The following is a 16,407-nucleotide window of genomic DNA, read 5'->3' as shown; positions in this document are numbered from 1 at the left end:
AATGCAGCAGTAAGGAATAGCAACAACCTCGTAGGTTTCCAGAAGAAACTTGCGCGATTATTGCAAATAGCAAAAGTTAATTAACAATTGTTAATTACTAGGTTCACGATGACAGTTATCCTCTCACTTTGGATTCGGCTGGTTACATAGCCTGCGCGTGTGAAACGGCTTTCGCACACTACTCATCATTCGTTTTTTTTTTTTTTTTTTTTTTTTTTTTTTTAAACTCTGAAAGAGTTGTTGCACGTGAACTTGCCAAGACTGCGCATGCATGGACCATCTTCCATTTCTTTAAAACAAATCGTGCTTTATTGCGCTACTAGGAAAAGCTATATATATATATATATATATAGCTTATATATATATATATATATATATATATATATATATATATATATATATATATATATATATATATATATATATATATATATATATATATATATATATATAATACGCAAGGCTGTAAAATGACCATTCTATAAGAACCTCGGCTCCAGTGTACACTGCAACGTTGGACACAAAGACTGAAATTTAAAAAATTATTTCTCGTTGAAAGTAACAGCTTTCTGATTAAACTTCCTGAACTAAATGCGATTGAATGAGATTGTGCGACGCACTGTTCTTCATGTGTCGACTGGAAACGTCTAATATGCACTGACGACTTAATATGCCGCAAACAGCCTGTCTACACGCAAAATGTTTTCTTTTGTTTTGTTTTTTCTGACATGCTTGCGTTTTTTGATCTGCAGGACATTTTATCGCCTTCAGTGCCTTCTTCACAGCTTGGCGATATAGTTGGAATGACTGTTAGAACACAAATGTTGATCAAATATTAAAAAAATCCCATTGTCTTGTACCCATTCCCTTGCTTTATGTTTGAGGAAAAAATAAAACAAATTCATTTCAAGTCGTAGAGTATGAAAACAAGATTGCTTTTATTTACACACAAAAAAAAAATAATATTCATGCGTAAAAATTTATCTTAAGAATTTTTTGATTGAAGAAAGATTTGCTGGCGTTTGCGAGCTTAACATGTAGTTTAAATGTTTTCAGCTAAAAAGAAGCTGGAGTAGTGTTTATCCTAGTAATTCAATAGCCATGATTTTATTTTTTAAGAAATCGAAGATTGTTGAATGCAAAGTCTGTTGTTTTTTTGTGTGTGCGGAATGACCCAAAAGTGTATAAAACCTATGATGGATGCTGTAGTGGAGGACTCCGGATCAATTTCGACCAGCCGAGGTTCTTTAACGTGCAGTCACATTACGCAGCATGCAGACGTTTTTGGATTTCATCTCCGCTGAATTGCGACCGCTGCGGTTGGGATTCGATCCCACGACCTTGGGCTAAGCAGTCGTGAGCGCCATAAACCCTTAGCCACCGCTCAGGGGCTGCTTCCTTTTTGCGTCGTGGGACATTTGAAGTTATCGTTCCTTGTTAGGAATTCGTTGCCGCGCAACTATACCGTTACATTGGTGCATCACTATGCTTCTTTTCATAACACGTCGCCTGCGCGTGAAGGTACTTACTGTTGTCCAGTGACCGATCAGCTTGGCTAAGAAGCTTAACACAGCTAAATATGCCTCTAATTATTCTAGTTACGAACGGCAGCTGGTATACCTGCCGTTCACGCAGCTGCCAGGTCACTGGCATTGGCGGTCACTGCACAAAGTGCAAAACTAGGCGGATACATGTGCTCGCTGTATTACACAGCATTGATCTATACGTACACTGCGCCGAACTGTCTCCTATTTGTTTCGTCCCAGGACCATTTGCCGGCGCCCTGAGTCGACTACTGTCGATAAGAGTAATCGTGACGGCAGGAGTGGCGACCACAGCTATCGCCATCAGCTGCTGTTTTTTCACGGAGGACATCACCGTCGTCGTCGTACTTCTCGGAGTGTTTTACGGTCAGTACTGGCATCGCGAATGATTTACCCCCCCCCCCCCCTCCCCCTCTTCCCTTTGGCTGCATCACTAGCTGGCACGTATTAAAGGCCAACTGTGGTGTGTGTGTGCATCAGGCAGAGGCCGAGAATGAGCGCACCCCTTATAAAATGAAAAGACAAACATATGGTCTGGACAGGCATTAGCTTCCAGCCGATTGTGAAGATTTATACTTTTGGTGGACGCGGACCTTTGAGGTGTTTTTATGCCAGTTTCGCTTTTCTTTGACATTGTTTCCTGGCAATACACATTATTGTCTCTAAAGCAAGTGTTGATGCTGGCAGCAGCTGATAAATTATGTTGGCAAGCAATTCGGTAAATAGTCAGAATCTGGCTCCTGTCCACGTCCTTTCTTTCTGCTTCACTGCTTTCTTTGTCGCGCTTCTTTCTCCACTCTATTGTTCTTTCCCGACACGCAGAGTTCGTTGCCAAACAGCGCAGAAAAACTAAGGCTTCGTGCCTTTGTCTTTTTTTCAACGCTATTCTGACGCGTATAGCAAAGGCGAGCGCCTTGAGACGCTTGTTTTTGTTTTTGCTCTCTGTTTGGCTTTGAAACGAATGTTGTACGCTAATAAATTGGTGCAAATCTGCGTCACAAATATTTGCTTATCTCTTCCCGTGTGTGATAGCAAGCAGTTCACCTGCCTAACGGCGTAATTTTTTGCCTGTAATAAAATAAGAATATGTTCAAAGTCAATAATTTAACAGAGTTTTATGAAGAAATCGCACGATTAAAGAACTGCACTTTTGTTTAAGCGTTAGTGAATGCAGCTGTAATTTACTAAATGCGTTGTGATCACTCATGCAATGAGATCACTTGCCATGCCGTTTTGAAACCGTCATTCCAGGGAAGGGGGGGGGGGGGGGGGGATAAAATGGCAACCTACACAAAATTCAGTTCTTATAAATTTTCAATATTTTACACTCGTTTTTTTTTTTTTTTTTTAAGTAGTAGGCAAGTTGAAAGTATGGATACATTTAAATTTCAGTTGAGGCGGAGGGGCTTAATCTCCGGAGGCAACACATTGCCTGTTAGGGACGCCGCAGCAGAGGGATCCGGATTGATGGGAATATATATATATATATATATATATATTTAAGTGGGGCTTCATTCTAGCTAGAAACCTTCTATTACAAAGCAGTAGCACTTAACGAGTGTTCCAAAAGGCAACGGATGGAGAAGAAAGCACAGGTACTGATGATTTAAAGCGCAATTTTCAAAACCATACAAAAGACGAATTTTGAAATATGAGGAAGTTAATATAGTCAATATGGATTTTTTTCTTTAATTCACCGTCCTTACCGCGTGTCATTCTTCGCATACAGCGACACGCCACGGCGCAGATTCATAACTGAAATGAGCAAAGGTATGGCCATGTGCGCACGATATATATATATATATATATATATATATATATATATATATATATATATATTATGATTATGTGCCTGTGTTAAATGGTCACCTTTCTTCGACTTCCGCAGGCATAGGGACGGGCATGGTCTGCAACTTGACGCCACTGCTACTTACTCAATGCTTCGAGAACCACCGCGCCATTGCCTGCGGAGTGGCCTACTCGGGCTCCACCATTGGCTCCTTTTTCTGGCCTGCGCTGCTGGAGTACCTTATCAACGAGTTCGGACTGCGCGGAGCGCTGCTCATCTACGGTGCCACCATATTGCACGGAGTCATGGGCTCCATCTTGCTGACTCCCCTTTCCAAGGAGCCGCACAAGGAAAATGAAGTCGACGAGTCGAAGCCAGAGGCTGAGCAGGAGAAGATGCTCGAACCGCTGCGCGAGAAGTGCCAGAGTCTCGACTTCCACCCTTTCCAGAACGGCACTTCCAACCCTCACGGCGGAAACTTCGCGAGGCGCTACTCTTCACGCATGTCCATCCGTTCGGCCTTCGCGGACGATAGCGCTTCGGCATGCGCGGTGTCTGTGTCCGGCCTGTGCATGGTGCTGTCCGACGGCGACCAGTGGCACAGCCGGGAAGAGCATCTTGACCAGCACCGCCCGTGCAGCCCCGCGACCAGCCTGAAGAAACTGAACGACCCCAGCCCCCTGGAACCGCTTTGGGAGACTTGGCCAGCTCCCGACACTGCACCCGACAGCTGGCAGAACGGCAAGCAGTCTCTCCAGGTGTCGCCGGCCGACGCCGACAACGCTGGCTCCACTGTGTGCGGAAATTTGATCCGTGTTGTGCTTAATGACCTGAAGCTGCTGCGAAATTACCATTTCATCCTGGTGACCGCCTCGGCAGTGGGCTTCTTCTTCGTGTTCACCACCTTCATCATCATCGTTCCAGACTACGCTACGGACAAAGGTCTGACGCAAAGTGAAGGGGTGTTTCTGTTGTCTGTGTACGGCATAACGGACCTATTCAGCAAACCTATTCCTGGCCTGTTGGCGTACAAGAAAATTATCGACAATAAAGGAATCTTTATTTGCGGGGGGTTTATCACAGGATTGACAATGCTCGTCATGCCTTCAATGGACAGCTACTGGTCCTTTGTGCTGATGACCCTGCTCTTTGGTCTTGTGACCGGTGGGCTTATATTTATGTCTCCCGTTCTTCTCACCGAGTTCTTGGGACCTCACCTGGCTGTCATGGCTTTCGGAATGTCCAACATGTTCATTGGCATCGCTTCATTGATGCGACCATTCATCATAGGTGAGTTCGTAATTTGCCGCGCTATTTATTTAATTGCAGTCGCACTAAATCATCTGCCGTTGACTTCATGGGACGTAGATATATCGCGTGCCGAGCTCTGCGCCCAGTATTCTCACTGCGCCAACTATGGCTTGTATAATTTGCACCAGTGGAATTTGTTTCTTGATAATTTTTGGGGTGTACTTTTCGGGGCGTGAGAGCAGCCTGACTTTTACCCCCGTACGATGGACCCTGGGGACCTAAATGTGGAATACGTGGAAAACAATTTAAATGGGGTGTTCACTAATTAAAAAACTTCCTGCAACTGGTTTTTATGATAGCATGTAATCGTTCACAGTAATTTTAGGCATAGGTTCATCTACTGTCCCCCGAGCAAAGAATAAGCAAGCGCATTATACAATCTTAATATATATATATATATATATATATATATATATATATATATATAATCTGCGTGTTCGAAGCATCACAAAAACTTTCCCATATAATTTGCATTCCGCTTTTCCATTCCCGCGGCAAACTTTTTCTCCTAGCACGTTGAGCAATGCGTGCGCTCGTCGGTGTGCTCTGGAATCGACACTGATTCCCCGGGCTGTCCGCTCTCTGAGAAGGAAAACAGACACTATATGAATATAATGAGCCGCGAGCCTTGACGCGTGCCTGGCGGTCAGTAGACCGACAGATTGTCCATCATTCCGAACTTCCTTTTGCAGGTTACTTCAAGGACAACTGGCACAGCTACGATGGCCTCTTCTACAGCATGGCGGCGGCATGCATTCTGTCTTCGCTGATATGGTTTATCGGACCAATGGTGGAGAAGGCGCGGACGTTCGGGAAAGCGCCTCCCCAACCGCAAGAAGTGTGAAATGTTTCCGTGCGTGTTGTGAGTGCAAAAAGTGACTTAAGACGTGCAGTTCCACAAACAATAGGATCGGACAACGTGTGCGAAGGAAACGTTCAGCCCGTGTGCTCCTTGTGCCGTGTGCTCTGACCGCGTTTGGTGGCAATGAGGAGAAACTGAAACCGCAACAGCGTTCTTCACTTCCCCCGCTTCGACTGTGAGAGACACTGCACCGAACTGTTGCCGGGCTGGGCTGCGGGTATATGCTCGTACTGACCTGGAGGTCTTGCTGTGTCTTCGCGAAATATTTTTTTTTTTGTGTGTGTTATTAAATGCCACATTCTTTATTAACTTACGTGCCACCATTCCTGTCTGTTGATTTGCAGAACCCAGTTCTATCGTAGATGTTTAAAGATTTAGAAACTTACGGGGCTGTCAAGTAGGCGGGGGATGTGCTAGGAGCAGTGATCGTTCACTAATAAGTTATCTGTATATGACACTGCATCAATTAGAGTTTTATTTTTCTCTGCAGTATATTAGCTATAATGTCGTCAAGACACCTACAGAAATTTCGTGTTCTTGCTAGTGTGCACTTCTATAGAGTCTTGATGCAGTTGCCGGTATGAAATGCACGAACCTCAGCTCAAAAATATTATTTTAGCCGCATCGCTTCATTCTGTTAAGATTTGTTTTTCTGCGCTTCGTCTCTCTATATATGTATATAAAAGGAGAAACGGGATTTCGCGCTGCGAAGTGAAAAAGAAAAGAGGGAAATGTGCAACTAGAGGGGCGCGTTCCAAACGCCACCCATGTGGATGGGTGTATGTAGAGAAGCTCTGTGAATTACGTTTTCGGGAGACGCGGACGAGGAGGCAGCGGAGCATATGAGTAGGACAGGAATGATTACCGCACGATGTCATGTATATTTCAACAGGTTGCCCCACAGTGAGCCCCGTGTTTGGCCTTGTCGGCGTCATGACAGCGCCGCAGCGTCGTGTTGCCCGCATACATCCGTCGCCGCTGTCGCCACGCGGCCCTCGACTGTACGTCACCCGAGACACTGTTCGCGCGCGTGGGGCTGACATTGAGCGCCGCGCTTGGGCTGCCGTTCCATTAGCGGGGGCGCATTTAGCGTTGCGACAGCAGGTAGCCCCCGGGCTTCTCTCTGGAGCTGCAGGCGTTAACGACTGCGCTATTTCACGGACGCGATAGATACCCAGCTCTCGATCCATCGTCTCCTCGCGAGAGCGAGGCGGCATCGGAGCAAAAGGCCAACAGGCTAGCGCTGCTTGAGAGGTATTCACGCGTTGCCCCTTGCGAGGGGAAGGCAGGAGAGCGCGGCTGACTATAAACACAGTTTTTCCTTTCTGTTCATTCCTGTGCAGCTTGTGTTTATTTCCGTCCCCACGTCAGGCGTTTCCTTTCTTTTTTTTTTTTTTTTTTTTTCTGAGATAAGAGAAAGTTATATACTCGGGCGAAGAAGCCAGTCCCGTGGTGCGTCGAAAGGGCGAGGTTGTCGATCGTCAAAGTGCCCCAGGAATCTAGAGCATGGAGGGGCATCTTTGATGTTGGGGTCGCGAGTTTCACGAATTCGTATTTGTGCAATCACGTTGTGCTGTCTGTAACAAGCTTTGAAGAAAAAAAAAAAAGAATCTTCAATGTTTTTAAAAAAGTTTCGATGGAGGCGAAACGAAAGTGGCGTCCGTGCGCTGTGCGATGTCAGCGCACGTTAAAGAACCCCAGGTGGTCGAAATTTTCGGAGTCCCCCACTACGGCGTCTCTCATAGCCTGAGTCGCTTTGGGACGTTAAACCCCACAAACCAAAAAAGCCCCTGGTACTCCAACTGATGCGACAAACGAAAAAAAAAAAAGAGTTGGCGTTGTCTTCAGTGTGCAGAGAGGCCATCGGAAATATGTTCATGTCAGGATGCCTGACTGCGGCCAATTTATAAAGTGAGTGAAGTAGCCTCAGGCTTCGTTTAAAAACTGTCTAACTACGAAAAACAATCAGGAGTGTTTGAGGAGTATTTTGGCTGTCACGCTCACATATCGGCGACAATCGCGTTTTTATTTTTAACCTGTACTGCCGACTTGCATCTACGTTGTTAAAATGACGATCAATCATCGCAAATATCCCGCATCTTTCCCATTCATCATTTATATTTTTCTTCCAAAAAAAGGGGAAGATGTAGCTTAAGTGCGCTGGGATCGACTTCGAAATAGCGTGATGCGAGGCTAGGATGCTAGCGGAGAACTTGTACTGGAGTCCTCCCTGCCACTAGATCTACCGTGCAGCCTTTCACGGTCACAGAATGTCCCTAACGACAAGCGCTTCAAATATGTTATTCAGCAAGAAGGCTTCATAACTCCCTTACTTCCCTTGTTTTTTGTATTTACTTCGTGATAACCAGAATAACATCCTGTCAGCTAACACCACCTGCTGGAAGATATTTGAGCAGCGCACGTGTAACGATGGACAAAAACCCTCCAAAGCCACGTGCTGGCATGTTTACGCTTTTCTTGCTGAAAAATAGTTTCTCTTACAAACTCAGGTGCGCCCTGAAGGTCGTCCGTGCGGAACTCCCCCCGCAAGCTAATGCTGCGATATTCGTACTGCTGCGTAACTGTCACTTTCGCAAGACAACACCGCACTGTATTTACCCAGCACTATTTGGAGGAGACTCGTTTAACCTTCCTGCTTAACGAAGTACCGCCGCAACGCCCAAAACACCTTCACGTATCGAGGAAAGTGTTTCTTTTTTCCCGACTCTTTAGAGTGCCTCCGCGTGCATTTTCAGAGAGAAGTTTTCAGGTAAAGATAAATTTAGACCTTGCGTTCGGAGTCACTGACCGCTTTTGTGGCTGAATACAGTCATATACTAGGTGACTTGAAATGACGGAGCTGTGACTAGAAACCCTTAGTGGTCCGTCCCGCGCAACCCCAGAACATGAACCAAGGTGAGTGCGGTAGCCAATTTCAAAACTAATCGACTAAGGGGAGGCCCATTGAAAACTTCCGCGACAAAGAAAAAAAAAAAAAAGGAAAAGCTCTTGAAGCAAGACAGAAGGCGCGCCCCTCAGTTCGTTTAATTGACACCTGATATGCAAGCGCACTGCTCTGCGCTCTAGCACGTGACAGTGTTCTTTTTTTCTTGTTATCGGTTCATGTCTCCACCGTGGTTCATGTTCATGTAGCTGCAAAGCGCCACAAGTAGCCTTTGACAGCTACTGCGTAATTTCTCCTCGCCATGCCCAAGTATTTGAATTAAGTAAGTGTTTATTTGACCATATTTACAACATGCGAATAGAGGCAAAAGGAGGCAGGCAAATCATGCCTCCTGAAGACGACTACGCTCCTACTTACATATCAAGACACCGATGACCAAACCAGTGAGCCAAGAGAGGCGAACATACTCGTCTAGGGCGCTAGAGAGATGTCAGAGGAAACGAAGCGAAATCATGGCGATACATTTTGGATAAATTCTAGGAAAAAGTATACGAAGATAATTTTCTTACACACTGTATACGTAACAAACCATCATAACTATCAATATTACTCCAGATCCTCCTTCAGAAAGCTTTCAGCTTTGCAGTTTTTTTTTTTTCTTTTAACGTACGCCACTGAGTTTCCACCTATTCGCTGCGAGAGCACGAGAAACTTTAAAAGCAAATGTTTGCCCGGCATCGTAAGTTTAGACCCTTACCATCAACATGCACATAACAGCATCTTACATCTCTCGCAGCTGCCGCACAGCTAGAAAATGTCCCAGAAACTGGACTAGTTTAAAGCAGTGGCATCGTTTCACAGACAATCCCTCCGCTCTAGCAAAGCTGCATGGATAGACGTACAGTATAACTGCAGGCACAAGCATATTGCTCGTAGCAAAATAACTGCTTTAAGATTTAAGTTGCTCCGCAACGCACTGCTTGAAATTTCTAGACAAGTGTGCTTATCTCTTACAATGAGCAAATGTTGAACAATCAACCAAAGAAATATATATACATGGTTTGCTTGTGACTAATGGGTCATGTATATATATATATATATATATATATATATATATATCATAAAATTCTTTCAGGATCCAGAAATATGTATAAGATGAGGTAGGGGCGCACAAACGAAAACAACGGTTTATTTCCGACGTTTCGGCCGGGGCCCGGCTTTCGTCAAGGAAAATCATAAAAGGTAGTTCCTCGGTTGAGAGGTAAGCACACTTGTCTCTAGCGCTGTTAACCTGCATGCCGCAGTCGCAGAGGCCTGTACTCCGGACATCAATGATGGGTCTCCGAGAAGTGCCTATAATTTCCTCAACTATTCTCTGCGGAGCTACTCTGTGAAAATAATCTATATTATAAAATTAATAAAAAGAGCTATATAACTAATTGAGGAAGGGTCCAAATGATGATAAATTTGGCGATGAGGTTCCTCTAATTAACATGCTTCAGAAATTAGCAGTAATTCAAGGAAATAAATTCGTCGTCATTAGGGTTCGAACCTAGGCTCTCTGTATGCCAAACGGGCACGCAACTAATAGGCCACGAAGTTTTGATTTTTTTTTTCGTCTTTATTGCCTTTATTTCGCAACCCCTCGTCGGGACCAAACGTGTTAGAGTGGTACCTACAGTGAACGCATTGTGGAGCGTATGACTTACTAACATGTGTTTGTTACGTGTACTGATGTTAGTAATAATAATGCTAAGGTTTATTTACAGGGGTGGCTCTACCTTAGCCTGATGCATTAACGGAAAGGTGGCGAGCTTCTTCCTCTTCCTCACACTTCCTTTTTTTCTTTTTCTTCGGCGCTTCTTGCCATTTCCCCCTTTGCAGTCGAAGCCCCCTAGACTGCCAGTCAGAGTCCCGAGAGTGGTGGAGCTTCATCCTTGCGACATGAATAACTTGTGTTTGCAGAGAGGGGCGGCCTTGGGAAGATTGGCGAGACACCACGTAATTCAAGTCATTGATCCACGAGTGAGCGCAATAAATAGGCCATTGTAGTGCGACAACAGTTTCTGAGACAAAGCACGCTTGCGGAGAGGCGTCCAGAGCCATGCAAGTCTCCGGGAAAGTAGCAAACATCCTGGTGCCGACGACCTTAACGCTGCTTAGAGTGGTCCTGCGAGACCAGAGTGCATAAACGGGCGAGCCGACGAGCCTCTTCAGCTTGGCAGAGGGTGCTGGAAACAAGGCTCGGCGTCGAGAAAGAACAGTAAGATGGTGTCGAGAGAACTTCGAGGCGTACGAGCATATAGAAGGTAAAAATGGGCTATAAGCAGTTGTTTCATGTCTCGAGGGGTTATAGGCATATGTAATGAATGTAATGTCGTCACGTCATCCCATGGGATAACGTGACGACATCATAAGAATGATGAGAGTCGACATACATCACAAGCATGTTCGTCAGTGTCCGATTTGTACGTTCAGCGAGGCCATTTGTCTGGAGGTGGTACGGTGTAAAGTGACGGAATTGGAGAGAACAAAAGCGCACAAGCTCTTCCACAACATCTGCCGTGAACTGGCGGCCACGGTCACTAATAATGACACGAGGAGGCCCATGACGGAGGACGGCAGCGTAAAGAAGAAAGAAAGAGACATCAGCGGCGGTGGCGGAAGGGATGGCAGCAGTTTAACAGTAACGTGTGAGATGATCAACGCATACGACGACCCAGCGTTGCCTTTGGGCGAGTGGGGAAACGGGCCTATGAGGTCAACACCCACTTGCTCATATGGTGTGGTCGGTGGTGTCACCGGATGTAGACGGCCCGGCGGAGAAGTCGTGGGAAGCTTGAACCGCTGGCACTGCACACAGGTGGTCCTTTAACGCTCAGTCGTGAGACGCATATTCGGTCTGTAAAAATGTTTCCTAATGCGGGTAAGGGTCCTGGCAAACGCCAAGTGCCCAGCTGTGACATCATCGTACATTGCCAGTAGAACAGAGGAGTGGAGCCGGAACGGCGAGCAGAAAGCGCACAACGCCAGACAAGTAATTTTTTCGGCAGAGCAATCGCAAATACAGTAATGGATCGTAGATGTCGGATCACAAGCTTTTTCAAAAAGCGGTACCAAGTCTTGATCTTTCCGCTGTTCTCGCTGGAAAGTGGCAAGATCTGGAAATTGTAAGGAAACGGCGGCAAGATAGTCGTCAAAGTTGTCATCACAAAGAGTTACGCGAGGGGCAGACGCGAGAGGCAGTCAATATCTTAGTGTTGGCGGCCACTTTTGTACGACACTAAAGTTGAACTCCTGAAGGCGTGATGGCCAGCGGGCCAACCGACCGCAGGGCTCGCGCAGGTTCACCAGCCAGCAAAGCGGATGATGGTCGATGGCTCTAAAGGCACGTCCATAAAGGTGAAAACTCTGTACGCCGCAAAAAATGACAAGACAATCTTGCTCTGTCACGGTACATTTTCGTTTAGACTTGCTGAGGGTGCGACTTGCGTAGGCGACAACGTGTTGGTTTCCTCCATGTCGTTGTAAGAGCCCAGCAGCCACGCCGATGCCGCTGGCGCTAGTGTGTTCAGTGGGAGCTGTCGGGCTGAAATGACGCAATACGGGCCGCGAGATAAGAAGAAACTTGAGCTGGAGAAACGCAGAATCACATTATGGACTCCATTTGAAAGGAATACCTTTCTGCAAGAGACATGTGAGCGGGTAGGTTACGTCAGCAAACTTGGGGATGAAGCACCGAAAGTAAGAGCCAAGTCCCAAGAAGCTCCTGAGGTTTTATAAAGGCTTGGGCTTTTTGGCGCAGTTGACAACTTCATTATTCTGTGGGTCGAGCATAACACCCTCTTTGTCAACCAAATGCCCAAGCACAAAGATTTGGCGTTCCCCGAAGCGGCACTTCTTAGAGTTAAGCTATCTCCATGCAGTTAAGGACAACAGCTAAACGGCTGTTATGCTCGACGAAGATCCTCCCGAAAGTGACTACGTCATCTAGGTAACACATGCAAATTTGCCACTTCAGTCCACGCAAAAGGGTGTCCATAAAGCTTTCAAAGGCAGCCGGAGCGTTGCATAGGCCGAACGGCATTGCATTAAATTCGCATAACCCACCTGGAGTCACGAACGAAGTGTTCTCCTTGTCTTTCGGATGCATCGGTATCTTCCAGTATCCGGACCGCAAATCAACAGATGAATAGTAAAAAACTGAATGGAGACAGTGAACGGCATCTTCAACGCGCGGGAGCGGGTAAAAATCCTTCTTTGTGACAACGTTCAGATAGCAATAGTCGACACGAAATCGCCATGTGCCATTTTCTTTTTCACGAGAGTCACAGGGGCGGCCCACAAGCTCGATGATCCGCGAATAATTCCTTGTTGCAGCACATCATGGACCTTTTCATCAATTATCTTACGTTCTAAAGGTGAGACACGGTATGGCATCTGTCTAATCGGGTGTGCAGACCCATCGATCATATGATGTGTGCGGGAGGGTGGAATCGGTGGTGACTGATCTCGAGAGAAGTCGAACACGTCCAAATGTTCCAAAACAACTTCCATCAGTATCCGGTGATCTTAGTGGGTAGAGATTTGTTTACCATGGACAGGAATTGGGAATCGGTTAGATCGGGACTTCTAGTTGTACGAGCAGCGCCGTCACTGAACGCGGTGATTGGCACAGAAAGGCGCTCTTCAAAGTCGGCGAGTTTCAAACCACGCGGCAAACGTCAGCTTCGTTGGAATGATTGACAGTCCAAAGCGTGACATGGCACTACTTTCACATAACATAACATAACAAATCACATAACATTTACATAACAAATACCAAGCGGAACCAACGATTCTCTCCCTATATACGCCGCGAAATATGACAGTTCTATCCAACCAAGCATATAATTTTACGGCCGAGGCGATTCTTAAAATCTAAGCTCAACACGGACACTGTAGCACCAGTATTTACTAAGGTCATAACGCAGACACCTATCCACTAACGCTTCCAGACGGTTCTTTAGCATAACAACAGGTAGAGGAATTAGCAACATCAATGACCTGGCGACCGCACCTCCATCGGCCGCACACGCTAGTTTCCCGATGGCGGCGGAGGACGGCGGGGAGAGGGCGAACATCGGGAACGGCGAGCAGGGGGAGTCAGGCTCCGGTCAGAAGCTGGTGAGTCGTTCCGTAGTGGTGCGTAGCGGTATGGGGGCCCGAAGGGGTGGAAAGGTCGGGCTATGAACTAAGTCGACGATTCGACCATTGGCGCTGGTAGCATGGTTCTGGCGGCGGCAGAATTGGGATATGTGGCCGAGCATACCACAGCGGTAACAAACGGGTGGTTCACGAGCACGGTCAATATAATATTCCTCAGAGACAGGATCGAAGCGATCAGCAAAGTCCAGCCGTTGGTGTCGTTGCGGAGGAACTGGCGCGCTGCAGTAGGAACGAGTCAGTAAAACAGGGCCGTATACAGGAGTCGTTCCGGGGTGCACGGACAGGATGAGAGTGAGCGGTAATACCCCAAGAAAATGAGCGCTGGATCGGAGTTGCCTGTAGGCAGCAGCTATCACAGGGAATGGCACTGCGGCTCACAACATCTTGATGCCGGCAGAGTTCACCACGGACAATTTGTCGAATCATGTCGGGTAAATTCGGAGGCTCATGGGAAATTGGGAATCCACGCTTGCGACCGTGGTGACATTAGGCAAACGGTCGAACTTCGGAGCTTGGAACATGCAACCGTGTTTGATGACGGCCGTGGCAGAAACCAAGTTATCTTTAGTGATTAAAACGTTGTATACGTCCTCCGCTATACCCTGTAAGAGGTGGCCGACTCTGTCTTTTTCAGACAACCGGGGATTCACCGCTTTAAAAGAGTTTCAGCACCTCTTCAATGCACGGTGTGCACGTTTCATCACATCACATCACTTTATTTTCCTTAAAGACCCCTTGCGGGGTGTTACATAAGGGGTGGGTTTTTATGAAGTACAGGTGTTCAATGCAGTCATGAATGTTCCAGGGCAGGTGATGGCAGCGATATCGTGGGGAAGGCCGTTCCAGTCAGCTGCTACTCGGCAAAAAAATGAATTAGAGAAAACAGTGGTACGGGCACGTGGGCGCAAAACTTGAAGAGGGTGACTGATGCGATGGGATCTGCGCGGCGGGGGTGCGCAGATGTAGGGTTCTTGTCTGAGTGGCGAATAAAAAAACTTGTGAAATAAGACGAGACTGGCAGTGCGACGGCGAGCAGAAAGATTAGATAGACCTGACTGTAATTTTAGAGATGATATGCTAACGTCGTATGAATACGAGGAATGAATGAATCTGGTGGCCCTGTTTTGCACAGCTTCGAGGGCGTTTGTTATATATGCTTGGTGAGGGTTCCAGATGGCCGATGCGAATTCCAGTTTAGTTCTGATGAGTGAAATGTATGCTTGTAGTCTTACATGTTGAGTGGCATCCCGCAGGTGACGTTTCAAGAAGCCGAGTGTTTTATTAGCTGATGATATCAGGTTAGTCACATGCAGACGCCAGGATAAATAATTAGAAATGGTGATTAGAAATCATTAGAAAGGCGCCAGGCACTTGCGCTCGCTGGAGTAAAGTCTGCTCAGCGCATTTCCGTTTTGATGCCGTGTCCCCGAAACAATTGCGGATCTCCTCTTCAAAGCGCTCCCAGCTCGCTTAGGACACTTCATGGTTCTCAAACCATTTCAGTGAAATGGCGTCCAAGAAGAAAACAACATTGGCCAGCTTAACTGTTGCATCCCAGCGATTGCACTTGCTCACCCGAAGGTAATTTGTGAGCCACTAATCCACATTTTCACCCTACAGCCTTGCCAGAAAAGGTCCGCGGTTCGCAGTATAGTGCTGCCAAACGGGTGCCGCTGCGCCTGGCTGCCGTGCATCGCCTTCCTGGCAATCAATGTCACGGGCAAAGGTGGGAATCCAGCGAGTCGTAGACTCCAACGATGTGTCCGTGACAATTGTCCAAGCACTTCCACCGCACTGTTAAGGTTTATTTGCAGGGGTGATTCCACCTTAGTCTGGTTCGTTAACGAAAAGATGGCGAGCTGCTTCCTTTTCCTCACACTTCCTTTTTTTCTCTTCAGCGAAGCTCCCTGGCAGTATTAAAATTGAAGCGATTTAAACAAGATCTCTTTTTTTTTTTTTTTTTTAATTCGAGCGATTGAAAGGCGGTGTTAAAGGCGCGTCGTATCTGCTGTTAAGGTGCAGCTTAAGCGTCACCCTAATTTTTAAATTTATTTTATCAATAAATATAAATAATCCAAATTCGTACTGAACATCGGGCTTTCTTCCAGTGTGCCGTTATATCTTCCGAGGCCGTTATATCTTCAATAAGCGCGCGTAGTTTTCGAACTGTGCACAGGCACATTTAGCTGCAAGTTACAAGTTGATCGCAACCGCTTGCTTGTACGGTACAGCACACGATGATTTTTCAGTACATGTGATCTCTCGCCGCGGTGACTCGGTGGTTAGGGCTCTCGACTGCTTATTCTGAGGATGTGGCTTCGATCCCGCCCACGGCGGCTACGTTTCGATGGAGGAGTAGCGTAAGGTGCTTGTGTACTTGCGCCGCCGCCTGTGCGACATCAGTGTACGTTAAATAAACCCACGTGATCTAGATTTTCGGAGTACTTCACTACAGCACCCATCACAGCCGATGTTGCTCTGGGACGTTAAGCCGCATAAACAAAACCACATGTGGTGATCTTGCCTTCAGAATAAGGTTGGTCATGCATCGGAACAAAAAGGGTCCGTTTTGCAGCAGCAAACGGGCGCTTCGAGTGGGAAAATAGTTGAGAGTCAAACAATGCTTGGCGCTTGACATAATATGAATGAAGGTTTCAATATATACTGGCTCCTTTCCTTCTTTCACGAGAACGAAACAAAAGCCGATTCCTTCGCGTAAGCCAAACAAGAGCCTTTTTTTTTTTTAATTTTCCAAGCAAATTTTGATGGACTGCCTTTACAGCCGCCG

At 46.5% G+C, this 16,407-nt stretch overlaps 1 protein-coding gene across 2 annotated transcripts in view; it reads left to right on the top strand.

Moving 5' to 3' along the window:
* Positions 1 to 5,829, top strand: part of LOC146206157 (putative monocarboxylate transporter 5) — a 68,280-nt gene extending 62,451 nt beyond the window's left edge. For both annotated transcript variants that reach the window (XM_084590781.1, XM_084590782.1), the window contains exons 3-5: positions 1,767 to 1,910; positions 3,433 to 4,623; positions 5,337 to 5,829. In XM_084590781.1, coding sequence (XP_084446907.1) covers positions 1,767 to 1,910; positions 3,433 to 4,623; positions 5,337 to 5,488 — 1,487 coding nt within the window. In that variant the 3' untranslated portion in view covers positions 5,489 to 5,829. The remainder of the gene's footprint in view (positions 1 to 1,766; positions 1,911 to 3,432; positions 4,624 to 5,336) is intronic.
* Positions 5,830 to 16,407: the final 10,578 nt, after the last annotated feature.

This window comes from Amblyomma maculatum, chromosome 1 (genome assembly GCF_055883805.1).
Source record: "Amblyomma maculatum isolate TAMU_Amacu chromosome 1, ASM5588380v1, whole genome shotgun sequence".
NCBI classification, from domain to species: Eukaryota; Metazoa; Arthropoda; class Arachnida; order Ixodida; family Ixodidae; genus Amblyomma; species Amblyomma maculatum.
This window is presented reverse-complemented; position numbering and strand designations above follow the sequence as displayed.